The sequence below is a fragment of the Gopherus evgoodei genome, chromosome 2 (assembly GCF_007399415.2).
Source record: "Gopherus evgoodei ecotype Sinaloan lineage chromosome 2, rGopEvg1_v1.p, whole genome shotgun sequence".
NCBI lineage: Eukaryota > Metazoa > Chordata > Testudines > Testudinidae > Gopherus > Gopherus evgoodei.
The window spans coordinates 6,899,687-6,927,642 of NC_044323.1; the positions used below are offsets into that span (position 1 = coordinate 6,899,687).

Here is a 27,956-nt window from a genome sequence, read left to right on the forward strand (position 1 = left end):
ACTTTGTCCACAATGGGTGTATGCTGAGGGAGTGTGGATCCCAGAATGATTTTTTGCTTCATGCAAACTCCATTTCAACCATTTTTATCATCAGAGAGGAAACGATAACAACTGTGGTGAAGACCCCAAGGCAAAAGCAAAAGACATCTCCCGCCCGTCCTCCTTCAGGTTACTCTCTCTCCCGCTCTCCAAGATCAGAGCTGCTGACCCCAGAGCCAGTTTATATGACAAAGGTCAGGCAGCCTATACATAGGCATGACCCAGAGGCCACACGGAAGACTGTCATCCCTACGCTCTTTGTGACAGAGCCAGAGGACAGACAAGGAGCGGCAGCTAGAGCTGTTGTCGTAGAAACCAAGGTGGAAGATCAAAAACCTAAATGGGTCGAAGTGGAGGAAATAATTGAATTCAAGGTGAAAAAATCACCCAAGCCTACGAAGAAAAGAGGAGCTTCCCCAGCAAAGCCAGAAAAAGATGATTCAGGAGTATTGACATTCACTATGCCTGGCCCAAGACCTAGGCGTTCCTCTGACGATGACCCAAACACAAACAACTCCAACAATAAATTAGTGGAGCAAGCCAAGTCTTCCCTGCCTAGAGACAGTCTTTCAGATGTCAACATTCCGACTCTTGCATATGGAGCTGACCAGGAAGGAGCTCCAGTCAACAGTGAAGAAGACATAAGTTCTCAGTGTGGGTCTGAACAGTTAGGAAGTAGTTCATTCATTGACTATGGGACTGACGGAAAGAGCTGCACGCAGGAAGCAAGCAGTGACAATGTTTCAGAAGATACTTCCCCACTGCTTGCCTGTGTGGGTGAACCCTTTGTCTTTAGCTTGGAGACAGCTGATACAGGTGAGCCTGACCTTCCACCTTTACTGGTGAGCCAAGGGGGTAAGGAAGAAGCTGATGAGTTAAATAAGTCTTGGACTGCTGAAGGGGGTGTACCTGACGCAGTACAAGATGAGGATCTTCCAGAGGAAGATAGTGTTATAATTGATGAGCCAGAGGAGCTAGAGATGGATGACATTGGCAACCGAGATCCCAAAATCCTGACCCACAATGGAAAAGTGCTAACTCTGGAAGACCTTGAAGATTACTTTCCTGAGGAAGGTGAGACCTATGGATGTGATGATCAGAACTATACAGAAGACAAACCCTGTGAGATCTCTGTGCTCCAGACAGAAATTAATGAACCGACGGTGGGGAAGCCTGTGTTGCTAAATCTCGGGAGACCTGTTGTTCCTAAACCAAGGCAAAGCTTTTTCAGCAAGTTCAAGGAGCACCGTCCTGAAGGAATGTTCATGACCGCATCCAGAGTAACAGGAGCGCAGTCCGTGGGTCCATCTAACATTTCTTTCCAAGTGAGTGAGACATGCACTGCAGCAGCCACCCCTGGTGTGCATGCAGCAGCCTCACCTGGACCTTCCTTCAAACTGAAACCGTCTTTCTGTACCGGAGTCCAGCTGTCAGCAGACAACGGACAGTCCAGCTTTAAAACTGAAGTTTCCACAAGAACCCTCAGCTATGGAACTATCGGCGAGCCTGTTATGTTGCACATCAGCACGGAAGACCCCTCCCAAAGCTGAGCAGATACAAGCAGCATTCTTAAAATCAAATAAAGGGAACACTTCTATCAGTTCAGTTTATAATTGATGCTAGTGAAAGCATATCATTCCATAGAGAAATGGTGAGAGGCAGGTTCAGTAAGTGACCTGCCTCTCTACTTGTGACAAAAATATAAATAAGCAAGCACATTTTTCTTTGAGAGTTTAATAATTACTACTTCTCTCAGACTGCGAAGTCACTCAGTGGTGAGACATTTAAGGTATCTCAGCTTGGCAATACCTCCCAGCAATCAAGAGAAGGGAGGGTAGTTTCATGTAAGCATATCTTCTGTCGCTGTACATGCCAGACAGCCAGCAAAAGAGTTTGCACTGCTTTACTTTTACTAAATGCTGATGGGACAAATTAGCTCTACCAAAAATGTGTTCATAAACCTTTTAGGACGTGCAATCTGTTTAAATTATTGTTATATATTTTCCAGAGAGTGAAACCTATAGAAGGTACTACACTTTTTGGCAACACTACTGACTTATGATTTAAGAGACTGCTGAAACATTTTTGGTGAAATTCTGACCCTACCAAAGTCAATGGCAAAACTCCCATTGACTTCAACAGAGCCCAGTCTCACCCCTTGAGTACAACTGCTTTCCACCTTTATTAAAAAAGGCTATCATTGTTAATCAACTACTTTTTGTTAATCTTTTAAGATGTATGCATTTCTATGGCTCTGCATTCTTTCTTCAAGTTCAGTAACGCTATAAATCATCTAAATTATGATAGAGGTTTGCATTATCTAAACTTAAAAGGGTATTGATCAAAGGAATGGACAAGTTAATGCAATATCTATAATCCAGATTAAAAACGTGCAGAACCACAAATAAATTATTTCATAAATGAACAATTACTGTGTGAGTAGAATAGTTAATTATGTCTCCTGTACATGTTAATGGTTAAACTTCACCATTAGTGATTAAAGTTTCTTAATCTGCTAATGAAAATTTACCTATGAACCATACCAAAATTGCAGGAGTACTAATCCAATTAAAACCCTCTTCAAGAAACAACTGTTTAAAGAATACATTTGACAGAAATTCTGGGGGGTTGTGTTTCAAGTTTTTTATGGGATTTTAACGAACTATGCCATTTGAATACACTGTCGGTGCAAGATGTACCGTTATACTGTAGCCGCTTTGGTTTAGCTATGTTGCAGAGGTCACCCTTTATCATAGACCGATGTGTTTCTCTAGAGCTTTGACACAGAGATCTCAAATGCATGATGGTGGCTAATCCAGTAAGGGTATAATTCTGCAAGGTGCTGAGTGCCTCTGAGAGGTCTTGAGCACCCTCAGCTGTCACTAGCTTCAGTGAAAATTGATGTTGCATAGCACTTTCAGAAGGTGCTCAGTTCCTTGATAAGACTGAGTTCTTAGAGCTAGGTTCTTGTCCCACTTGAAGTCAGTTAAAGTTTGCCATTGTTCTCAATGGATATGTCTACACTGCAATTAGAAAGCCACCCCTGGCCTGTGCCAGCTGACTCAAGGTTCAGGCTAAGCAGCTGTTTAACTGCAGTGTAGACGTTCAGGCTTGCCCAAGCTCTGGGCCTCTCACAGACTTGTAGAACCTGGGCTCCAGCCAGAGCCTGAATATCAACACCACAGTTAAACATCCCATCAGCCTGAACCCCACAAACCTGAGTCAGTTGTCATGGGCCAACCGTTAGTTTTTAAATGCAGTATAGACATACCAGTAGGACCAGGAATTGGCCCTGCATGTCTGACGTTGTCTATGTGACAGAAGATATGAGAAAAAGAAACAAAACCTTATGTAAGCTGAGTCACATAGTAATGTTGCTAGAAAAAACAATAATTTTTATCTGTATGGTACAGACCAGGATGTTAGAAGAATGCTAGAGATAGTTTGCTTGCTAATCATCTTGAAGAGGATTAAGTGAGTTTCCTCTTAGAACATCACAAGCCAATGTTTTCAGTCTTGATGTTACCTAATTAGATAATGTGAAACTTGATCCGGTGTTCTGCAGAGCACTGCCTACGGAAAGGTACATCTAACTTTAAAAAGGTGCCTTCACAAAAATTACGATTCTTGTTTAAAGAGCTGAACCTGGAACATGTGATGGCTAAAATCAATTCAGTAATTTAATGTTCTTTTTCATTTCAGTATCTAAAGGGTATATTTTGCACACAAACGTGCACTAAATTTTTGAAGTTTGAAAATTTCTCAGTGACTATAGGTGGTGAAAGAAATAAAACCTCTTTTATGGTACTATCATTTTTTCCATAACACCTCATTGGTTTATACTGTATATTTTATAATTAAGCTATACAATGGCTATATATTAGTTCTTCACTTATGAGAAATATTGCACTACTGTACATTGGAGAGTAACAGCAGGGGCGGCTCTAGCTATTTTGCCGCCCCAAGCATGGCAGACAGGCTGCCTTTGGCGGCTTGCCTGCGGGAGGTCCCCAGTCCCGCAGATTCAGCGGCACGCCTGCGGGAGGTCCGCCGAAGCCGCAGGACCAGCAGACCCTCCGCAGGTATGCCGCCGAAGGCAACCTGCCGACCACCCTCGTGGCGACCGGCAGAGCGCCCCCCCGGCTTGCTGCCCCAGGCACACGCTTGGCGTGCTGTTGTCTGGAGCCGCCCCTCAGTAACAGACATACATGGAGAGTAAATATTTCTGAACTGAAAATATTTCTGTTTTATTGGGCCATATTCTGATCTCAGTTACTCTGATGCAAATCCAAAATAACTCCATTGAAGTCAAACTTACACAGCTGCAACTGTGAAAAGAATTTAGTCCATAGCCCTCTTTATGCAGAAATAAAATAGATCTAGGTCTGTCAAGATATACAGTGGAGTTAATTTTCTCTTGACCTGGTTTTTGCTTAGTAATGACTTTGTTAATGAAGTAGAGTTGCATTTCAAATGGTTGTAGCAAAGAAATACTTATATTTCTATTGATCAACCAAAAGTAAATAACATCTGTTTACATTTTCTTTGGAAATTTAAACAAAAAATATAAGTGAAAAAGGAATTGAAAATCCTGTCAACGGTACTCTATTTTTTAAAAAATGAAAAAAATATTAAAAGTTCTTTATGTTTATTTTCAAAGTATTTTCCTAGAGGTTAAAAAGTATGCTTGTAAGTGATTTAAAATTTGTAGATAACTAAGGATATGTGTGGGGGTTTATTTCCTGTAGATGAAGATATAACACTATATTAAAATTAACACAAAGAATGTTTTACTGCAATTCCCACAGGCAAAGGGTGTGAAAAAGGTGGAAACTTCAGTTTGTTTGAGAGACAAAAAGCTAAAATAAATCTAAGTCAATATATGTTATTAGCTGCTCTAGTGCATATCAATAAATGTCTTGCATCAGCTATCATTGATCTCACTTGCTTCCGTGTTTTTGTTTCTTCATGGTAACTGGTTCTCTCTTGAAGTTAACGAGAGTCCATGAACGTCAGTGGGAGTTAGTTGGGACCCCAGTTGCACTAATGTATTTCAGGGCTACTGCACTTGAGTTGCAAAAGTGCTGAAGTATTGTGAGAGAGCCTGTTTTAGGGAGATTTTCACCCAGTTTTGTGAAGTGAAGAATTTTTGGGAACTTTGTGTCAGCATCCTGGGGGCTTCTCTAAGTTGAATTTGAACTTCAAAATGTTTGAGCTACTGCCGTTCCTTATCAGGTTAAATGTACAGTGCACTGAAAGGGACACATCAGATTTAAGGTTTACAATAAATAGTTCAGGTTTTTACAACTAGGAAATTGAAGGTGCACTAAGAGTTTGTCTTCGCTGCTTTGTTAGCTCTAGTTACGTGCACTAGAGTGAACTCTCTTGGGTCAGCCTCGCTGAAGTGAGGGCAGTCACATTGCAGAACACTCCTGCTGTGCAGAGTGTTTGTATTAGCAACACAGAGTAGACGAGTTCCCACTGCATTACTAGTCAGCAGCTCCCATGATTCAAGCAATATCTTAGGTCAGCTAGCTTAAGTGTAAAGCACCATTTAACTGGAGCTAAACACTTTTGGGTATTCATTGAAGTTAAGTTAGGGACAACACTCAAGCTATCCCTCAGGCTAACACGGCAGTGAAGTAAGAAGATTTAAGCTTGTGCTGCTAAAGAATTGGGTACATTTTGTCTACAGTGTCCATTGTTTGTCTGATCATGTTTAATTATCCTTGTGAAATTAATCCTACTTAAATCAGAGAAAATTTTCTCCTAAAGGGACAATGTTCACCACTAAGTATATTTCACTCATTTCATAACAGTTCACTTACAGGTGGGTGCTGAAACCAACATTACACTAATTGGTGGGTAGTCTCAGAAATGGTACTTCCAGATCAGTATTAACGCACACAGGTGGGGCAGTATGGTATGCAATTGAGGGGAGCTTGACTGTCCTGTGGGTAAACAGAGGGCTTCAGTCTCCAGGTCTGCAGGTCTAGCACCTTTCATCACCACTATACTCACATGAAGAAAATTAAAAAGAAATTAAGAGGCGACACCATCAAAGAGGGCTGACCCAAGGTGGGACCTGCCTTTTTTTCTCCTGTAGGTTTGTGTGTAAAGTTCACGTTGCCCTATTGATTTCCAGTAAGAGGGGAAGGGAGCAGAATCAGACCAAAAGCTACAGTGTTTCTTCTTCTGTGAATATGAAATTAAACACGTCCGCACTCCTGACCAATACTAAAAACAATTGAATTCATGGGCTGGGGGGAAATAAAACCATTTTTGAGGCTGGAACTCTCCATGAATGAAGCATAGAGAACTTCACAGGAAAAGATAAACTGAAGAAAATGACATTTTTCAGTGAGGATTCTATAGATGTAGACACTTGGTACAGTCCATTAGTGGTAAAGAGCTATTAATACTGGTGATACGACCATCTTGCTTTTAACACAGTTAATTTTTTCTCCATTCCACAGGAGTCGTATTTATTGGTAAAAATATTTGCTGGTCCGATAAAACTAGTAATCGTATTTCCTACTTCATGCATGAGAACACTCTCTCTCTTTCTCTCACTCTGACCGGAAAGCAATCCTTACACATTGACTCCAGTGGGCTTGTAGGATTGGCCCTTCCGTCATTTATAGATCATTCTGTGTAGGGTCTACATTGTGTAGTGACCAATCAGGATTGATGCCTGGCATGCCTGTAAATTATTCTTTTTCACAGGCTCACCAGTTTCATAGGAACAGAATTTTTTAAAATTCTATTTTAAGGTGAGAAGTATATTTAGAATAACAAAGTTATGAGCAACTGAAAATAAATGGCTCTAATAAAAACTGTTAGGCAACCTTAACATGGAGTAAATAGTCATTTGGTTTGCATTGTTCATTTTACACTTGAGACATCCCAGTGTGCCTTACAAAATGGGAGTCAAATTGCAGACACAGTGTCCAGCCTTCTCCTGGGTTCATTGACCGACCTCTGGCAGATACCTGGGGGGTGGAAGAGCCTGTCCCTTTTTTTACACCTTGCAAACACTTGTACAGCTTGTCATACCCATAAAATCTCATAGATTTAAACTGAGTTAGATACTGATTGTGCTGTGACTGTGAAGGGAAACTCCACTATGTACTCAGCTGTTGCTCAGAGACTGAGCCTTGGGCTTGAGAACCAATTTAAATGAGTGAGAAAAATATTGGCTATTTTTGGAGATTTATACCTTCTGCCTATGTCTGTGAGCTCCTTGGGCCAGGCACCATGTCTTTCTCCATACTCTGCTGCCACTGAGCAAATAATCTCGTAGACCAGCCATCAGCAACAGAGAGACTTGGGTTCTACATTTCCTCTGAAGGGCTGCTCCACCACAGAGCCTCCCTTAAGTCCTGTGCTGCCCCGCGGTACTGCCCAGCCACTGCAGTGTGCTGCACAGGCATGTTGCTTTAGAAACAAATCTAATAAAAATAAATTAAAAATAACTCTCTCAGATGTTCCTTAGTGCAAAGCCCACTGCTCCTCTTGGGTTTCCCTGAGGCAAATGGTAACATTAAATATGGTATCACAAGCTAAGAAATAATCAAAATATTGCATTGGGGACAGTTCCACATGCTCCTCAGCCATGCCCCTCTGAGTGTGATGGGGTAACAACATTGACACAAACCCTTACTACTCTCCTTCCTCTCCTCTCTCAATGGGGACAAGTCATCCTGGAACCCATTCGCTCCTCCTTTCTCTCCATGCAAGAAACAAATGGTATAGCTTTGATTTAAAATAATAGCTTCAGTTTTGTTGCACAAAACACCGTGTTAGCACAGGAGGTCAAGCCAGGTTTCCTTCTGTTGATCTGATTAACTTAACACTGTGTGTTTTTCCTCTCACTCATCCTCCCTAGGTTGAGTCACCAGTTTGGTCACCTCCACCACTATGTATCACCTAAATTCCGTCGCATCTGGTGAGAAGATGTGAGTGTACATAGTGTGTTGAGTCATTTTCAGCAGGATGAGCAGAATCTACTGGACATTCATTGTGAAGTGTAGCTAGACTCCATCTTTCTGGAAATAAACATTTGCACATTAGCTCTCTACTGCAGAAGGCTGGGGGGAAACTTGAATGCAAATGTTTGCTCTGAATTACATTGTGGGTCAATCGATACTGAACTTTTCTTTTTATTCTGAAGAGAGAAAAGCTATTCTTCTTGTCTGTAGGAGAGGTCTCACCACAGTCAGAGCTGGAGAATTCTGTCCGGGCCTCACTTGAACGTGCAGATAAGGAGATAAGGAAGGCCCTGAAGAAACTCGTCGATTCCACATCACTGCATGTGACTCTTCCTCCAAGCATGAGAGGAAAGGATGGTGGCTTTGGCGTTCTTGAGTCCACAGCTTCAGATACAGAAAATAGACATCCTGTGATAGTTCATGAAGTCAGCACGCAAACCCAAAGTGCTGGTAGGTTTGGGCTGAGTTTGGGAAATGTCCCATGGATGTTAGACACAAATGTTGCCCAGACCAAAAAGTGAAGCTCTTCTCAATTCTATATTTCTTTGTGTTCTAAACAGAGAGGGGTCCAAGATACAAAATTCATTCACCACAAATTGTGGAGGTATCAAGACCAGGGCTCATGATGTAAATGGGGGGCATTTGAAAATTTGGATCTGAAGCTGAGTTTGGACTTTGAATGTCCCCAAAGTTCATGGATGGGGGATGGTTCCATGTCTGGGGTTTTAGTGTGGGGTCATCTTGAATTTTAGACCCTGAATATATTATTTGTTTATGTTTACTGAGTGTCATAAACAACATGGTGATTTGGGCCTTTCTGCCTGACATTCCTTGGCTAAGCGCTACAGACTTTTTCGGCTAGAAGGATATTAAGGATTTATTTGCATTTGATTTCCATTGTAGCCCTACTGGAATTTCGGGCATTTTCTTCATGAGTAAAAATAATGCTCTGTATAACTAGAGTCAATTTATGTCTTGCAAAGAGAACAAAAGCTTTCATGTTTGTGTTATTGTATGTTATTTTTAAAAAATGGTAAATACATTTCACTTCTTAAATCTTGTAAAGAGCCTGGTGAATACTACAGCCCTTTCATTCTTCAGCTTTACTAGATACCATAATAACTAGAGAACCGTTTTGTGTAACCCATTGTCATTTTGTGTCAAGTCATCATAATTGTTCTTAATCCAGTGTGATCTTAAAGGGACACTGCCAAGTAGCTTTCAGTCCCCAAATCTAGATTTTTGTTAAAAAAAAATTTTGTTACACAACATAATGAGCGTGCAAACATTTCATGGAATCAAACAAAATAAATTACAAGAAAATGTTTGGGTGCTACTTATTCAAAGTCTTTCCTCTGCAGTGTTGGAAACCCAAAACAGTAGCATTCTGCCAATGCAGGAGAACCAAAAAAAAATGATTATAAGCAGAAAGTGAAACAAAATGTTGAGTTCCTTGACAGTAGCTCAAGGAAGTGCAAAGAAGGAAACCAGCAGCATACAAAGGTGAAAAAGTAAATTAAGTATTTTTAAAGTTCTTTCATTTTCAATGACTTAAGACATTGTTAACATGAGTATGTGTTTTTTAGAAATAGATGCTTATTATCTTGACATGTGTCCCTTTGATCACCTGATTTTGAATAAGAACAAGAAGGCAAATATTTCAATAGCACTGGTAGTAAGAAAGCACTGAATGAAGCTCCTACTCATCGACAAACTGTGGTCTTCTGTTGGATGCCATTATATAACGGTGCTCTCTAGTAAAGCTGCCCAGTTAGCTTACTAGGAAGAGTCACTTCTCTTTCCAATACAAGCCATCACTAATGGTCTCCCAGCCACCCTACCAAAGAATGACAATGTTTCTCTTCCTCTGCACTTTGCACACTTGCATTGCACACAGGAGATGGCATTCTTCACCCTTATAGGTAACCCTGATGGTACGTATCACAAGGTGATTAGTTCTTGCTGGAATAGACTATCAAGCCCATTTTGGAGGAAACACCTTGATTAAAGAACCCACCCATCTTTTCATTTCATAATATTTCTGGTAAAGAGATTCTGGACCTGATTCTGCTCCCACTCCTAGCAGTGTAAATGAGGAGAACTTCCATTGAAGTCAATGGAGTTATAACAATGTAAAAGGTGTGACATCAGAACTAGGCCTTCTTTACAGTAGGAGCACATATTAGGGCCTGATTTTTTATCTCCCTTGCACTGGTTTTACATCAGTATAATCCTATTGACTTCATTGGAGCTACTTCTGATTTACACCAATGTGAGTAGATAATCAGTCCCATAATTGTTGGTGTACCCTAGTAATGGAAGCATTGAAATTAATCAAGAGTCAAAATTTGTCATTTTCATTCAATCTGCAAGCTGGAGGACAAACTCAGCCGACTATTTCCCTTAAATGTATGTAATTGATCAACTTGTTTGCTTCACCCATGCTGGAGTTTTTTTCATTTCTATTTAAATTTTCTTTGTACCTTTCCTATTCATGCCTGGGTGTTTGCTCACAACAAAAATCTTGATGCTTTTGCCCAGTCAGCCATATTCGAACATAGATAATTTTTATTTCACTGAGAACACTTCATTTCACATAGTCCTCTGAAAAGAGCCAAATTCTCCTCTTAGTTATGGTGAGTGAACCTCACTGAAGTCTGATGGGTTGTTCTGCTGGAACTCAGAGCAGAAATTGATCTCAAAGATACACCCTTGGTTTCAGCCGTGCTCTCCTATGTAACTAGTCTAACAGGTCCTGTTTTCACTGTCAGGCAAAGAGCAAGACAGCACTGGGAAAATTCCAGATGAGAAACTGAGTGAAACAAAGTCAAGCCCAACCACTTCGCAAAAAGAGACGACTGCTGGTGCTGCAGGAGGTCAGGAACGCACTATTCCCATTACCAGGTAAGCGTAAATGTCATGATGCTCAGAGCGTTGAATGGAATTCTGAATGTGTCTTTGTCCTTGAAAAAGCTGCCCTACAATGCAGTTCTCACTAATGTTGTAGCTAGTAGCTTGCACTGAGCTGAGTAGATTTAACATAAGAATGACCATACTGGGTCAGATCAATGGTCCATCTAACCCAGTATCCTGTCTTCCGACACTAGCCAGTGTCAGATACTTCACAGGCAATGAACAGAACAGGGCAATTATTGAGTGATCCATCCCTAGTCATCCAGTCCCAGTTTCCGGCATTCCCAGGTTTAGGGACATCCAGAGTATAGAATTGCGTCCCTGACCATCTTTGGTAATAGCCATCGGTAGACCTATCCTCCATGAACTTATCTTATTCTTTTTTGAACCCAGTTATACTTTTGGCCTTCACAACATCCCTTGGCAACAAGTTCCACGGGTTGACTGTTTGTCGTGTGAAGTAGTTACTTGTTTGCTTTACAACTGCAGCCTATTGATTTCATCAGGTGAACCCTGGTTCATGTGTTATGTGAAGGAGTAAATTGCACTTCCTTATTCACTGTCTCCACATCATTCATGATTTTATAGACCTCTGTCATATCTCTCCCTCCCCCCATCTCTGTTCTAAACTGAACTGTCCCAGTCTTTTTAGTCTCTTCTCTTATGGAAGTTGTTCCATACCTGTAATCATTTTTGTTGTCCTTCTCTGTACCTTTTCCAATTCTAATAGATCTTTTTCAAAATGGGGCGATCAGAGCTGCACGTCATATTCAAGGTGTGGCTGTCCCATGGATTTATACAGAGGCATATCACAATGTTTTCTGTTTTATAATCTATCCCTTTTCTAATAGTTGCTAACATTCTCTTAGCTTTTTTACTCTGTGTTCTCATTTTTGAGGGGTAACAGCTAATGTACAATTCATTATTTTGTATATGTAGTTGGGATTATGCTTTCCGATGTGCATTACTTTTCACTTACAAATATTGAATTTCACCAGCCATTTTGTTGTCCAGTCACCCAGTTTAGTGAGATTCCTTTGTAATTCTTCACAATCAGATTTGAACTTAACTATCTTGATTAATTTTGTATCATATGCAAATTTTCCCACCTCTTTGTTCGCCCCCTTTTCCATTTATTAATATGTTGAACAGTATGGGTCCCAGTACAGATCCCCCAGGGTACACCACTATTTATCTCTCTCAATTCTGAAAACTGGCCATCTATTCCTACCCTTTGTTTGCTGTCTTCTAACCAGTTACTGATCCATGGGAGGACTGTCCCTCTTACCCCATGACTGCTTACTTTGCTTATGAGCCTTTTTGAAGGACCTTGTCAAAGGTTTTCTGAAAGTCCAAGTACACTATGTCAACTGGATCACCTTTGTCCACATGTTTGTTGTTTCTCTGAAAGAATTCTAATAGAGTGGTGAGTCTTGATTTCCTTTTACAAAAGCCATGTTGACTCTTCTCCAACATACAGTATTCATATATATGTGATAATTTTGTTCTTTACTATAATTTCAACCAACTTGCCTAGTATTGAATTTAGCTGTACTGGCATGCTAGGATCACCTCTGAAGTCTTATTTTAAAATCAGCATTACATTACTATCCTGTAGTCATCTGGTTGGCTGTTTTAAGCATAGGTTACATACCACAGTTAGTAGTTCTGCAATTTTGTATCTGAATTCCTTCAGAACTCTTGGGTGAATACCATCTGGTTCTTGTGATTTATTACTGTTTAATATATCAGTTTGTTCCAAGACCTCCTCCTACTGACATCTCAATGTGGGACAGTTCCTCAGATTTATCACCTAAAAAGAATGGCTCAGATGTGGGAATCTCCCTCATATCTTTTGCAATGAAGACTCATGCACAAAATTCATTTAGCTTCTCTGCAATGGCCTTATCTTCCTCGAGTGCTTTTTTAGCACCTCCGTTATCCAGTGGCCCCAGTGATTGTTTGGCGGGCTTCCTGCTTCTGATATACTTTAAAAAAATTGCTGTTAGTTTTTGTGTCTTTTGCTAGTTGTTCTTCAAATTCTTTTTTTGGCCTACCTAATTATGTTTTTATACTTGCAAGAGTTTATACTCCTTTCTATTTTTCCCAGTAGGATTTGACTTCCAGTTATTAACCACATCTTCTACTCTCTTGGTTAGACCCAGTGTCACTTTTTTGGTCCTCTGGCTTTTTTTTTTTTTCATTTTGGGTATACATATAGTTTGAGCCTCTATCGTGGTGTTTTAAAATACACTGCTACCCCGATATAACACGACCTGACATAACACGAATTCGGATATCACGCAGTAAAGCAGCGCTTCGGGGGGGCATGGAGCTGTGCACTCCAGTTCGATATAACCCAGTTTCACCTATGACCTGGTAAGATTTTTTGGCTCCCGAGGACAGCGTTATATCGAGGTAGAAGTGTAGTTTACATGCATCTTGCAGGCATTTCACTCTTGTAACTGTTCTTTTTAGTTTCTATTTTACTAGCATCCTCGTTTTTGTGTAGTTCCCTTTTTTGAAGTTAAATTCTGCTGTGATGGGTTTCTTTGGTAGTTTTCTCCCTGAAAGTATGTTAAATTTAATTACATTATGGTTGATACTACTGAGTGATTCAGATATATTCACCTCTTGGATCAGATCCTGTGCACCACTTAGGACTGAATCAAGAATTGCCTCTCCCCTTGTGGATTCCAGGACTAGCTGCTCTGCGAAACAATCATTAACGGTGTATAAAAATTTTATCTCTGCATCCTTCCTGAGGTAACCTGTATAGACAATATGGGGATAATTGAAATCTCCCATTAGTACTGAGTTTTCTGTTTTTGTTTCTTTAATCTCCCTGAGCATTTCACAGTCACCGTCATCATTCTGGTCAGATTGTCAGTAGTATGTTCCTATGGCCATGCTGTAATTACTCAAGCATAGAATTTCTATCTGTAGACGTTCTGTGGTACAGTTGGATTCATTTAAGATCTTTACTATATTTGACTCTGTTTTCTTTTATGTCTAGAGGCCACTTCCCCACCAGTGTGACCAACCCTACCATTACTATGTATTTTGCATCCTGGTATTATTCTGTCCCATTGATTATCACAGTTCCACCAAATTTATGTGATGCCTGTTCTATCAATATCTTCATTTAATATGAGGCATTCAAGTTTGTCCATCTTAGTGTTTAGACATCTAGCATTTGTAAACAAGCACTTATAAAATTTGTCAATATTTAGTTATTTGCCTCGTGCAATATAATTGAATGGGACACTCTTTGTTTGACTTTTTCTTCAGTTCCTACCTGTACTTTATTAACTTCTATCCTCTCCTCTTTAGTAGGCTATAGAGCAAGAGTCTGCAACCTTCGGTACGCAGCCCATCAGGGTAATCCACTGGCGGGATGCAAGACATTTTGTTTACATTGACCATTCGCAGGCACGCCCACCCCGCAGCTCCCAGTGGCCGTGGCTTGCCATTCCCAGCTAACTGGAGCTGCGGGAAACAGCCTAAATTTGGCCTCCAGGTTCTCTCCTCCTATGTTTCCCTTTTTCATTGGTACCTACATGTACCACAACCACTGGCTTTCCAAATGTCTTGAGAGGTCCCCAGTCTTCACACAAGCAGGCAATTTACCATGCCGTTCTCCTGGTCATCACCCAACTAGAGAGTATAGATATTTCTAATAATCGAATCCCCCATTACTGTTACTGGGGTTTAGTATGATCTTTAAAGTGTTGTGCAAGTTTGTCATATGTCAACAAGACAGAGGAGAGTGGAGAGGTACACTACACGGGGAGTAGTTAAGTCCCCAAATCAAAACTATCCTGGAATCGGTTTTAAGTAAATATTGATCTTACTGGTAGTTAAACACCCAGAACAATGGCAAAATATAATCCTAAAAGGCTGTATTATCCCTTCTGTTTCATGTGTGTGAAATTCATTGCTTGTATTTGGAGACATGAATGCACATTGCAGGCAGGGGTGGCTCTAGGCATTTTGCCGGCCCAAGCATGGCAGGCAGGCTGCCTTCAGCGGCTTGCCTGCGGAGGATCCGCTGGTCCCACGGCGTGTCTGCTGATCCCGCGTCTTCGGTGGACCTCCCGCAGGCAAGCCGCCGAAGGCAGCCTGCCTGCCGCACTCGCAGCGACCAGCAGAGCGCCCGCAGTGGCTTGCCACCCCAAGCACGCGCTTGGCATGCTGGTACCTGGAGCCATCCCTGATTGCAGGGAGAACAGAGCAGCTAGAGTTTCAAAACACATTTATGTTGTAGCTGATTATGTTTGTGCCAGGGACAAAACAAAGCAGGGTTTTTCTCTGCCATAATTTATATCCTAAAATGTCCATGATCAGTGAATAACGGTAGCACCACTTGGCTCTGATTACAATTATTCTATACTCCAGCTGGTGGGGATGTCTTTTAACATGTCATTATGAGAGTGAGTCAGTGAGTGCGAGGCATCTGAGGATGCTGTGGTCTGGTCTGTTAAGTTGCATTGTAGGCCCTGCTTATTATTGTCTGAGGTGAAGACTGTCTGGGTAATGACTCTGCCTCTTGGTTTATGTGACAAGAACATCAGCAGTCACGGAGGGAGCAGACGTGGTCTGGGATGTCCAGAGTCAAATTTATATTGAGACCACAGAAAGAACCTGCGTTTATAAAACAGAGGAGAAGAGCGCAGCAAGTAAGAAATTGCATCGTTTTACCCTTCTGTCTCGGTTCCCATGGTCGTCTCATTGTTTTGCCAACAGCTGCAAATTTATCACAATATTTGGTGGCTTTCTTAAAGCTCCAGCTCAGGTGAGCTTGAAAACTGGAAGCCTAAAGGGTCAAAAGCCAATAAAAAGAAGTGCAGATGTATTATTTTTTAAACCTCGTGGTTTTTAAGCCAATCACGTGACTTTGGGGGCCTCTTGGGTTGGCAATACTTTGAGCAGCTCACACAACGTAATCGTAACTCCCGCTTGCTGATCCCCAGCTTGATCCTAACATAACTGAGCTCTCTTTTAAGCAGTGTAAACCCTTTTGTCTCCCCAGGCCCGCCATTTATGCAAGTGACCATTGAGGATGTGAAGGTTCAGTCTGGGGAGCTTGCCAAATTTCATGCAGTTATTGAAGGAAATCCCCAGCCTACTATTGCATGGTATAAGGTAGGTAGAGGATATTTCCCATAGCGGATGAGTGCCACAGAAAGGAATGGTGTGAAGAGAAATTAACAAATAACGGAGAAGTTAGAAAACAATTGGCCATAAGGGACTTTTTTCCCAGCCATAATAGGCTCAAATAGCCTCCTGTATTTATCATTGGGCCGAGAATGGCTGGTCTTATTTGCAGGCAGGGTGATGAACCTCCAAGGTTAAAACGTCTGATTGTTAAGTCAATTAAGGAATAATACAAATATAGGGACATAGAAATTGCTGGGCTGGGTCAGACCAGTGCTCCATCTCATCTAGTACAGCTGCTTCAGAGGAAGGTGCAAGACACAAAGTGGGACTGGGAAATTATGGAATAACCTGGCCATAGAGGAGGCTTCTTCCTAGCTCCTGTGAGTCAGAAGTGGGCTTGTAAAGGTCATTGCCATTAACTGAGAATGAACCAGTAGTACAAAACGGGAAACGTCTTCCCATTGTCACAGAGATACAGCTGACATTGCTGGACTATGGCTGTCAGGCTTCCAGAAGACTCGCACAACAGCAGATTTTTACTGTGTTAATGATAATAATTTATACATCTACTGCACCTTCATCCTGGGATCTCAAGAACTTTGCAGTTATTAATTAAGGCTCACAACACCCCTAGGAATCAGGTAAAAAGAATCCCCATTTTACAAATGGGAAAAGAGACACAGGGAGATTAAGAAGTTTACCCAAGAGAACAAAGGAAGCTAGTGTCAGAATAAGAAATAGAACCCAGGAGTCTTGATTCCTAATCCTCTACTCTAACCACTAAACCCCTGCTTATCCTGACTTTTTGGTCTTGAAATTGAGCTGGAAATCTCACACAAAAAGCCTGTATTATAAGACTTCCATTACTATTTGGTAATAAATGGACAATACTGAGTTCTCCACCTTTTTTGTGGTATTTCTGCTTTTGGTCTTGGCTAAAACCGAGAAGTTGGGAGTTTTAAAAAAAGGTTTCAGATTTAGATTTTTAGGCAAAGGTTTGAGTTCATGCTTATTTTATCTGCGCTGGGTTTACTCTGTCCAAGTTGCTATTGACAACAGAGTATTAGTACCAGGGCATAGAAAATTTTCTCTGGAATATAAACAACTTCTATATTCTAAGTGCACAGTAGATCTCCATTTTAACTACTGTTGTTCTACCTACATCGGTGATACTCAGACTAAGGCTTTCCAGCTGCAAGAGGCTCTTTAATGTGTCTCCTGCAGCTCTTTGCAGCACATGATATTAAAACACCGTGTGATTTAATTATAACCAATCTAAGTTATTGACCAATCAGGATGCTTTTAGTATGTTATTAACCGATTAATTTATCAACTTGCACTAAATTATTTACTTATTTCCTGTGAGAATAAAGCATATATCTATGAGAGAGAATAAATGAAACAATGAATTCACACTAGTATGGCTCTTTTGGGTAATGTTGATCTCTAATTTGGCTCCTGAGGTCTGAGTATCACTGATCTAAATCCTTGCAGTGTACCAGTAACTATTTCACCCTGACACTTTAATACTGAAGTAGTGTCACATTTTTCCAGGATAATTCCTTGTTGACTGACAGCAACAGGATCCATCAAGTGAAAGAAGGCACAACATACTGTTTGGTCCTGGACAAAGCTGCCCCAGAAGATGGTGGCATCTATACCTGCATTGCCAAAAATGCAGGAGGGGAGGTCTTGTGCAAAGCAGAGCTCGTTGTACATGAGGGTAACTTCATTTCTTAGGTTTGATGTATTGGCTCCCCCTGGCCATATGGCCACATCCACAACTGTGGGGTGCTGACTTGTGTCTGATGCTTAGGCTTCTGGGGGCATATTCCAGGGTTATTAGCACCTCGCTAGCTGGAGCCACTCTAAGACTTGGTTTGTGGTGTACTGTCTAGAAATGCTATTTACACCAGCTGAGAATCTGGGCCCCTATGTTTATGGTGCCAAACACCTTCAATAGCCTAATTCTAAACAGAAGCTTAGAAAAATGGATCCTATTATTTCCCGCAGAACATTGTCAGCATGATTGTTTTCCATGTTGTGCCATGGCCGTGTTGTCTGAACACTACTACTAACTTTTTCTTTGGTTTCCAAAGCCAAGAAAGACCAAGTGACCAAGAAACAGAGCACCCGAAGAAAACTCCATTCCTTCTATGAGGTGAAGCAGGAGATAGGAAGGTAAGTGTGATTTTTCACTTTTAAAACATCCTTGCAGGAGAATGTATAAATGCCTGTCTGATCTCTTTTAAGATGTAGAGAACTATTGATCTAAAGTCAGCAGGCTCCACAAACTCTAAGGAAGGGGGCTTCTATCCCTGCTATCTGGCCAGAGCATGGAACCAGGACTACTGCACTCCTGAAGAATTTGTATCCCTCACTTGACCATGAAGAGGGTCTCCAAGACATGGACGTTTGAAGGCATATGCAGTAAAAAGGGAGGACACATTCCATTGCAGTGGAAGTATACCAGATTAGGAACAGCTTGGGTATCTCACTCCTCATGTATCAGAGGGGTAGCTGTGTTAGTCTGGATCTGTAAAAGCAGCAAAGAGTCCTGTGGCACCTTATAGACTAACAGACGTTTTGGAGCATGAGCTTTCGTGGGTGAATACCCACTTCATCAGATGCATGTGGTGGAAATTTCCAGGGGCAGGTATATATATGCAGGCAAGCTAGAGATAATGAGGTAGTTCAGTCAGGGAGGATGAGGCCCTGTTCTAGCAGTTGAGGTGTGAAAACCAAGGGAGGAGAAACTGGTTTTGTAATTGGCAAGCCATTCACAGTCTTTGTTTAATCCTGAACTGATGGTGTCAAATTTGCAGATGAACTGAAGCTCAGCAGTTTCTCTTTGAAATCTGGTCCTGAAGGTTTTTTGCTGCAGGATGGCCACCTTAAGGTCTGCTATAGTGTGGCCAGGGAGGTTGAAGTGTTCTCCTACAGGTTTTTGTATATTGCCATTCCTAATGTCTGATTTGTGTCCGTTTATCCTTTTCCGTAGCGACTGTCCAGTTTGGCCGATGTACATAGCAGAGGGGCATTGCTGGCATATGATGGCATATATTACATTGGTGGACGTGCAGGTGAATGAACCGGTGAATACCCGCACCAGGAAATAAGGAAACAGATCAACAGAGCCAGACGTGTACCCAGAAGCCTCCTATTGCAAGACAAACCCAAGAAAGAAACCAACAGGACTCCACTGGCCATCACATACAGTCCCCAGCTAAAACCTCTCCAATGCATCATCAGGGATCTACAACCCATCCTGGACAATGATCCCACACTTTCACAGGCCTTGGGTGGCAGGCCAGTCCTCGCCCACAGGCAACCTGCCAACCTGAAACATATTCTCACCAGTAACTGCACACCGCACCATAGTAACTTTAGCTCAGGAACCAATCCATGCAACAAACCTCGATGCCAACTCTGTCCACATATCTACACCAGTGACACCATCACAGGACCTAACCAGATCAGCCACACCATCACCGGTTCATTCACCTGCACATCCACCAATATAATATACGCCAGCAATGCGCCTCTGCTATGTACATCGGCCAAACTGGACAGTCTCTACGGAAAAGGATAAACGGACACAAATCAGACATTAGGAATAGCAATATACAAAAACCTGTAGGAAAGCAATTCAACCTCCCTGGCCACACTATAGCAGACCTTAAGGTGGCCATCCTGCAGCAAAAACCTTCAGGACCAGATTTCAAAGAGAAACTGCTGAGCTTCAGTTCATCTGCAAATTTGACACCATCAGCTCAGGATTAAACAAAGACTGTGAATGGCTTGCCAATTACAAAACCAGTTTCTCTTCCCTTGGTTTTCACACCTCAGCTGCTAGAACAGGGCCTCATCCTTCCTGACTGAACTACCTCATTATCTCTAGCATGCCTGCATATATATACCTGCCCCTGGAAATTTCCACCGCATGCATCTGATGAAGTGGGTATTCACCCACGAAAGCTCATGCTCCAAAATGTCTGTTAGTCTATAAGGTGCCACAGGATTCTTTGCTGCTTTTACTCCCCATGGAGTCCCAGTGGAAAGGGGAGGGGGGACAGCTTTTCTTCAAGGGGCAAGGGGGAAAAGGAGTAGCCAGTTCGTGAAGCAGTATTAATCCTAGTCTTGTGACAGGGAAGGTGTTTCCCTTCCACTCACAGGAAAATTCGCATAATGCAGCTAATGGGAGAAACGAAGCAGAATACATGATGGTGTGAGGAGCTGTGAAACCTGAGTGTGGGGTGACCACCTAAGTTCTGAGAGGAGGCCTGAGTGAATTGTGGAGGCCTTCCCGACACATTCTGCGCACCACCCCAGGCTATCACCTATTTTGTTATTCACATCTTGTTTTATTCATTCCTATTTTTAGTTAAGCATCCAGGCTGCATTCAGGTTTGGCACAAGTGGGCAGAGTTCTCGTTGACTTTCTTCTCTTGCTGAGCCCACTTATGCCAGAACTTAATTTGACCCACCTTTTCTTTTTGCCCACTTTGCAATACAGTAGTTAGTATGGTAAAAACCATGGCTGATATCCTAGTCCTGATGCAGTCAATGATAAAACTCCCATTGACTTCAGTGGAGTCAGGATTTCATTCCATGTCTTTGGTATTGTGGGATCCCAGTGATTTCCACAAGTGCAGTATAAGTTCACTGCTCTGCATTTTTCCTTCACTTCTATGCATGCAACTGCATTGGATTTCACTTGAATACCATTGACTTCAGTGGGTTTATACCCAAGTAACTGAGGGCAGAACTGTGCCCAGTTTTGTAAAGTTTTGACATGTCTAAAGCACGGGAGTTGCTGGGATTGTCATCCCTGCTCCATGTGGCAGGGTGTTCCCTGAGATTTTTAATAAAGGGTGGAAGGGACAATAAAACACTCTCAGCATGTACCCCAAAGTTGGGTGAAGTATTACTATGTAGAGAAAACAGCGTTGATAGGCCAAATTCTGCCTTTGGTCACACCCGTGCAATTCCACTGACTTGCTTTGACACTTGTACAACCCTGTTAAGTTCAGTGGGGCTGTGCAGCTATAATGGAGGGCAGAATTTTGCCCCAAATACGTTATTTTGGCATTATCTTGGTGTGGCAGACCCGTGAATGTGTACCTACAGACACCAAGTTTGTCCACCAAGAGTGAACCTGGCGCCTTCAGCACACGTCCCTAACACTGGAGCTGAAGGTGTAACTGTTAAATGGCAGTGAATAGCAGGCTGTTCAGTTTTGGGGGTGGGTAGTCAGCAGAGGGAAACATGATCTCACACACAATAAAGTCAGATCATTACATTAGGCTGAGTTTATGGTGAATGTGGAGGGGAGGCTTTGAGAGAGGATTGCATGGGGGTAGACAATGAATGCAAGCATCATGAATCTGACATACAGGATGATGCAGGGCAAAACCTCAATGTGGTATATTTCTTGATTATGTACAGGGGCTCTTTCAGCTTTGTGAAACGCGTTGTGCATAAAGGGAACAGAGTATCCTGTGCTGCCAAGTTCATACCTCTGCGAAGCAAAATGAGAACCCAGTCCTATCAAGAGAGAGACATCCTAGCCACGCTCTCCCATGATAAAATCGCCCAGCTGCTGGATGAATTTGAAACAAGGAAAACCTTGGTTCTGATTTTGGAGTTGTATCCTTTTCTTCCCTTCTTTTTCTCAGATAATGCTGGGAGGGCCAGTTAAGGGAAACCCATGTCAATATGAATATAACCATTTATATTTTTCATCTGAGATAAAGGGACATATTTGCACAACATAAACATATTAAAGATTGTAAGCTGCCCAGAGACAATGGGAATGGGGGCCATATAAGTACAAAGGATGGGTGGATTCACAATAAAAAAAGCTGTTTTAGAAAAATACCTCTTGCACTAATTGATTATATCGTGCCAAAGCGCTTTACTGAAATATGTGAAAGCTGAAGTTCCTGCCCCAATGGGATTATAGCCTAGATGGACAGTATGCAAGCACAGAGGAAAGATGGTGAGGAGCAATCAACCAACATGTCTAATGGGATAATTTTAACACAAAGCAGCTTGTTAATTCCATGGGTTTCATTTAATTTTTACGGAACAAAGATTTTCAGTGGTTCAATTTACCATTTCCCATAGGAGGACTGCCCAAGCTCCTTCTGGACTGGAGGTTTTTTATGTAAGCAGAGTCAGGATGAGCGCTACCCTGACAGCTGGTAGTGAATTGTAGAGAGTGTGGAAAGAATTTCAGGAATTGCATTGGCATCCACCCCTCACTTAGCATAACCCCACAGCAGCTTGGGATGGTGATTTTAACAGCTCTGGGATCCCCAATTTCTTTGTTATTGGGGCAGGGAAAAAAACCCAACCCCAGGTATGTTTGGCAATGTCCTTTTCCCCTTAGGGTCTTAAGTCCAATCACCCCAAAGTCCAACAACCCAAAAGTCTCTGGTCAGTGCCACCCAGAATTTGAGAGTTTATCTGCAGAGTGTTACCCCCCACCCCCAGCCTGGGTGGAAAGGAGGGGAAAGTCCACACCAGGTGTTAAGGGGCACCTTACGTGGGCCAGGGCCAACTGCTCTGCCTCTCCATGGAGTTCTGCTGCAGCTTTCACCACGACCAGCTCCACCACACCAGCTGTCCCTGCAAACCGCTTCACTCCACTCACTGTTCCATGGGCTGCTCCAACACTCTGCAAACTGCTCTGCTCTGCCAGCCGCTTAACAATAGGTCTTCAGGCTCCCCCACTAGTTAACACAGCACTCCATGATCTCAATTCAGCTCTTTCAGTGATTTCAGCTCTTAGTAGGGGAGCCCTGGTGCTAGTGCACCATTGGCCCAACATGAATTCAGCTCAGCAGTCTCTAGATAGACTCCTAATAGAATAAAAAATTAGCTCTACCCTTTAACATTGGAGAGAGGAGGATGTGCAATTGGTGTTCCAGGCCCTCAAAAGGCACCCATACCATCAGGTACACACACCAATCCCCAAACTCTCTCAATTCATGGGGTTTTGGAACCCATGTCCCATGTTTAGCAAGTACCACCCAACTGAGGTTGAGTCATTTCTGTCACAAAGCAGTCCCACAGCTCCCCATTCACACAATCAGGGTGACAAACTTTTTTTTTCTGCCCCAATAACAAAGAAATTGGGGATCCCAGAGCTGTTAAAATCACCATCCCAAGCTGCTGTGGGGTTATACTAAGTGGGGGGTGGATGCCAATGCAATTCCTGAAATTCTTTCCACACTCTCTACAATTCACCACCGGATGTCAGGGTAGTGCTCATCCTGACTTTTATAACAGACCTTCAGACAATTCCTGGCAAAGAGAGAGGATTTAACATCACCAAGGATATGCTGCCCTCTGGGATCTGTTCTTTTTTATTGTAAAAGATTGTATTTGTTGCAGAATGTTAGTAAATGATGATAATAAACCAATGGTCTTTGTTTTCCTTAATATCCTTGCTAGGTGCTCCAGTGAGGAGCTCTTGGACCGTTTATTTAGGAAGAGTGTTGTTACTGAAGCAGAGGTACCAATTTCTTCTCATTTTAAAATTTCAAAGTACGATAGGTGCACTCCAAAATTCATTCTGGTTCTACAGAATATGGCCGTTTTATTTATACTATCCATTTTGAATATAGGGACTATCTCAGAAACATGTGATATCCGTCAAGCCAGAATGAATTAAGTGCCCACCCTGAAACTTGCATTCACAGTGATAGCTTCTCAACAGAATAAAATGAGAAGCTGAGGGCTTTTGATGATAAACATGTGCTCAGCTAAATTTTATATTTCCTTGTTAGACCCAAGAACATATTGTCTCCGTAACACTACCACTTTCCCACACCACAACTTCTATCATGTAGCTTACATGTGTAATAATTTCATGTTCACTAGGGATTGTTTTTTTCTTTACCTCCTGGTGCTCCACAAGCCAAGAACTGAGATGGTATCCTCTGAATTTTTACAGACCATTCTAGCTCAAAATATAAAAACCCCGTAGTCTGTCTTGTTCTGGAACACAAGTCTCCTACATTTCAATGGCTGCTTTTATTTTTCTCAGGTCTTAGAGGAAACATCAGATAAAACTGTAGAGGCAAGGCTAAATTACCTTGTCACTGGCCCTGGATATTAAATCCCCACCCACAGCGAAATTTTACTCATATTAGGATCTGTGCCTGGTCTAAAAAATGGCTTTCTAACGCTACTTAAAAATGTGTTTTCCTGGTCTACACAAACCAAACGAACTGTGTTAGACAAGGGCCTGTGATGTAATGTTGAAATCTGAATTGGAATTTCCCCCAAAGTTTGGGGGTGTTCATATCTCCTGTTAAGTGTGTCTCTGTTTGTAAAGCTCAGGCTTCCTAATATCTGGAAAACTCTGGTGTGGAAGGGACCATTTAGGGTTTGTCTGTGCAGCCCATGCCAGCAAGCCCCCAAGCCTTGATCAAGAAACTTGTAAGACTAGGAAATGGGGATTGGCTTCAGAGCCCACGATCCAGAAGGAGCTGCAACTACAAAGTGCTGTCTGCACAGCTATTTTTAGAGCTAGTATGAGCCCTGTAGCCCAACCTGTGCTGGGAGGCTTGTTGCAATGGGCTATGTAGACATACCCTTAGCTGTTGTGTCTGAATTCCATGTTCTAATGTTTCGTTCCCCGTAGGTTTCACATAAAATAGTCTCACTTAAAAAGTGTATTCCTTTTTGTAGAGGTGGTACCATTAGAGCTGGTTGGAAGTTTTTTCACTAAATATCTCCATTTCTCAGATCTAGAATGGAATTTCACTGGTGGGGATAGGTCCATATCCAGGTCCCACTCCAGAATTGCCAGTGGATGAGAGGTTAGGACACTGATCTGGAATGTGGAAGGCTGAGGTTCATGTACTCTCTCTGAGTACCATAATCATAGAATATCAGAGTTGGAAGGGACCTCAGGAAGTCATCTTGTCTAACCCCCTGCTAAAAGGGGGACCAATCCCCAGACAGATTTTTGCCCCAGATCCCTAAATGGCCCCCTCAAGGATTGAACTCATAACCCTGGGTTTAGCAAGCCAGTGCTCAAACCATTGAGCTATCCCTCCCCCTTCATTGGGTTTTTGGCTCTTCTGGGGTGGCTGGAGCTTTTTCTCATATGGCTTGTGGGGTTTTTTGTGAAAAATTTCAAGAAGTCTCATTTTTAATCTGCACTGGAAGGAAAACAACTTTTGAAACCTGGAAACTTTTCACAAAATGGAATTGTTTTCCAGTCAGCCTTAACAATTGGTTCAAGCTGTATTCCCCATATTACTTACAAAGAATATTTCTGGAATTGGTAATCCCTCTGAAATCTGAATTAAAATTTTAAGTAGACCCACCGTACTATTCAAATGAAAATATTTTGTAATTGATTTTGATTTTTAAGGTCAAATTATACATCAAGCAACTTTTGGAAGGACTCAGCTATCTCCATGACCATAATGTACTTCACTTGGATATTAAGGTAACCCGCAAAGGAAAATCCACCTTATCTTAGCCATTATAGCTTGTAGGTCAGGAGACTGATGTGCTTTAGTCAGACTATATGTTAAAGATTTACTTATTTTTGCAAATAAACGTTCTCCATGTTTTCTGATTCATTAGCCTCCAAATATCCTGATGGTTTATCCTGAAAGAGAAGACATTAAGATCTGTGACTTTGGGTTTGCTCAAAAGATAAATCCATCTGAGCCTCAGTACAGCAAATACGGGTCTCCAGAGTTTGTCTCCCCAGAAATTATCTCTCAGTCACCGGTGTCAAAAGCATCTGATATTTGGTAAATTGTCACTTTTAAAAAAAGTTATAGCACCAAACAACATAACTTTGGGGCTTCAGGGTGAATTGATTGATACATTGAGAACATGTACTGTAGAGGGCTAAACACATTTCAAACATGTATGTATTTTAATTTTGCTGTGGAAGGGCCTTATCTTGTGAGTTGCTAAGCATCCTCAGTTCTGCTGAAGTCATGGTGTAGTACTGAATGTCTGATATGTAGAAATATCCCGTGTTGATCATATACAAAATATTTCCAATGCAACATCTGGCTAATTGCTTGAAGAGGTAAAGAAATTGGGCTTGTAATCTATTTATGCAGTATAAAGAAGCATTGGTTTTTTTTTAATGGATGGTAGGGGAATTTCTACCAGTGCTTTTCTGCAGAACTGGTACAATGACAGAGACAACATAGAGTTAAAAATGAAAGTTGAGTAATTTAGAGGATAAGGGGACTTGAGCCAGAATGTTAAGAACTCTGATTTTTTTCTGTTTTTGATAAAATGTATTAAACGCTAATGGGAAACTATACAACAAAATCTGTGTTTAAGAGACATCCGGTAGGTAGTCCAGCAAAGCCAGGTGAAGCCAGAATTGACGTTCCTGATACATTTACAGTAAAAAAATAATAAATAAAAATTAACACATTTCTTCTTTATCCCTAATAAAGAAAAAAAAATGCACACAAACCTAATTTTTTCAAAATCCTTCCTGTCACCTTTAAATAAATTGTGCAGAATTGTTTCCTGTGCTTGGGTTTAAAAGAAAAATCAGGACTAATGCAAAAAGGAACAATTAGAATTTGCCTTTAAAAAGCTAATCCTTACAGGGCAGGTAAAGAGGATCCTATTGTACAGTTATTTGGATTATTGTCACTTGAAATGAAGGAAGCTATATGGTGAGGTAGGGGGAGAAGCAAGGACATCTGTCTGATATAAGTATGTTTCTTTTCTTCTCAGGGCTGCTGGAGTCATCAGCTATTTAAGGTAAACAATCTGCTTTAAGGGTCCTATTTAGCTTTCCTTAATCCTGATTCAGGTAAAACTTCCAATGACTTTAGTAGGAGTTTTGAGTGAGTAAAGAGTGAGGTTGTGATGATTGTTAAGTAGTAATATATTTAATGTGTATGTTACCAACAGCATGCTAAGCTCTTTCAGTTCTAAAGATGATGTCCCTGTTCCAAAGAGCTGACAGCTTCTATGAATATTATAGTCAGTAACCGTCAGTTCATAGCTTTGGGTTAAGTATTTCACAATGACCCATACAATCTTATGGACACATATTTTGGCCTTCCCTAATGTAAAGGCATGGGTCCACGATTACATAGCTAAGTTGCAAGGGCGGTTTTGAAAATCAAACCTTTAATTTTTCTGTTCTTCAGATGCCTTATCTGTAAAATGAGGATCAATAATTTTGCAAAGTGCTTTGCAAACCTTGGCTGGATGTTATCAAAGTGCAAATATTATTACACGTGCTGTGCATCTCTCATTTTGAATCTGCCTCTCATTTTAAAAGCTTTGTCATGCATTTGTGCTTTTGGAGGGTTGAGCAGCAATCAAATTCTGACAAATCATGTCTCCTTTTATTTTATAATGTTAATACAATAAGCTTAACCTGCAAGTCTCCATTTGCTGGGGAAAATGACAGAGCAACCCTTCTAAATATCCAGAATGGGACAGTTTCATGGACTATCCCTGACTTTGTTCACCTAAGTGAAGAAGCGAAGGATTTTATCAGACAGGTTTTACAGCTCTCACCTGAGTGAGTACATTTCAATTGTTTTCCAAAAATATTGTACCAGATGTTTGTGGGATAAGCTGCCAATTCTCAGCAAATCAGACCTACCTTCACTGTGAGAAGTACAAAATTTGGACAAGTTGGTATGGTCAGTTAGTATATCAGCCTTTCACCTCTGAAGGCAGCTGGGTTCAAATCCATATTTATATAGTCACCAGAAAACTACCCTGAAGAGTTTATAATCGAAAGATAAGAATGTGTATATCAAGTGAGCAATGTGTCTTGATGTTATTACACAGGTGGGTGTTCAGAAATTGTTTGAAAGAGAAGTT

The 27,956-nt window shown here is 41.5% G+C and overlaps 1 protein-coding gene across 23 annotated transcripts in view; it reads left to right on the forward strand.

The window, feature by feature from the left end:
• The window catches only part of OBSCN (obscurin, cytoskeletal calmodulin and titin-interacting RhoGEF), a 305,008-nt gene that overhangs the window by 247,509 nt on the left and 29,543 nt on the right, over positions 1-27,956 (forward strand). For 21 of the 23 annotated variants that reach the window (XM_030549887.1, XM_030549891.1, XM_030549889.1 and 18 more), the window contains 12 exons: positions 8,241-8,480; positions 10,802-10,934; positions 15,510-15,622; positions 15,976-16,088; positions 17,658-17,826; positions 18,203-18,284; positions 21,552-21,752; positions 23,565-23,625; positions 25,498-25,575; positions 25,716-25,888; positions 26,847-26,873; positions 27,496-27,648. In XM_030549887.1, the coding sequence (XP_030405747.1) occupies positions 8,241-8,480; positions 10,802-10,934; positions 15,510-15,622; positions 15,976-16,088; positions 17,658-17,826; positions 18,203-18,284; positions 21,552-21,752; positions 23,565-23,625; positions 25,498-25,575; positions 25,716-25,888; positions 26,847-26,873; positions 27,496-27,648 (1,543 nt within the window). Of the gene's footprint in view, positions 1-94; positions 3,121-8,240; positions 8,481-10,801; positions 10,935-15,509; positions 15,623-15,975; positions 16,089-17,657; positions 17,827-18,202; positions 18,285-21,551; positions 21,753-23,564; positions 23,626-25,497; positions 25,576-25,715; positions 25,889-26,846; positions 26,874-27,495; positions 27,649-27,956 lie in introns of those variants that run through there. The other 2 variants (XM_030549908.1, XM_030549911.1) reach the window with 1 other exon arrangement.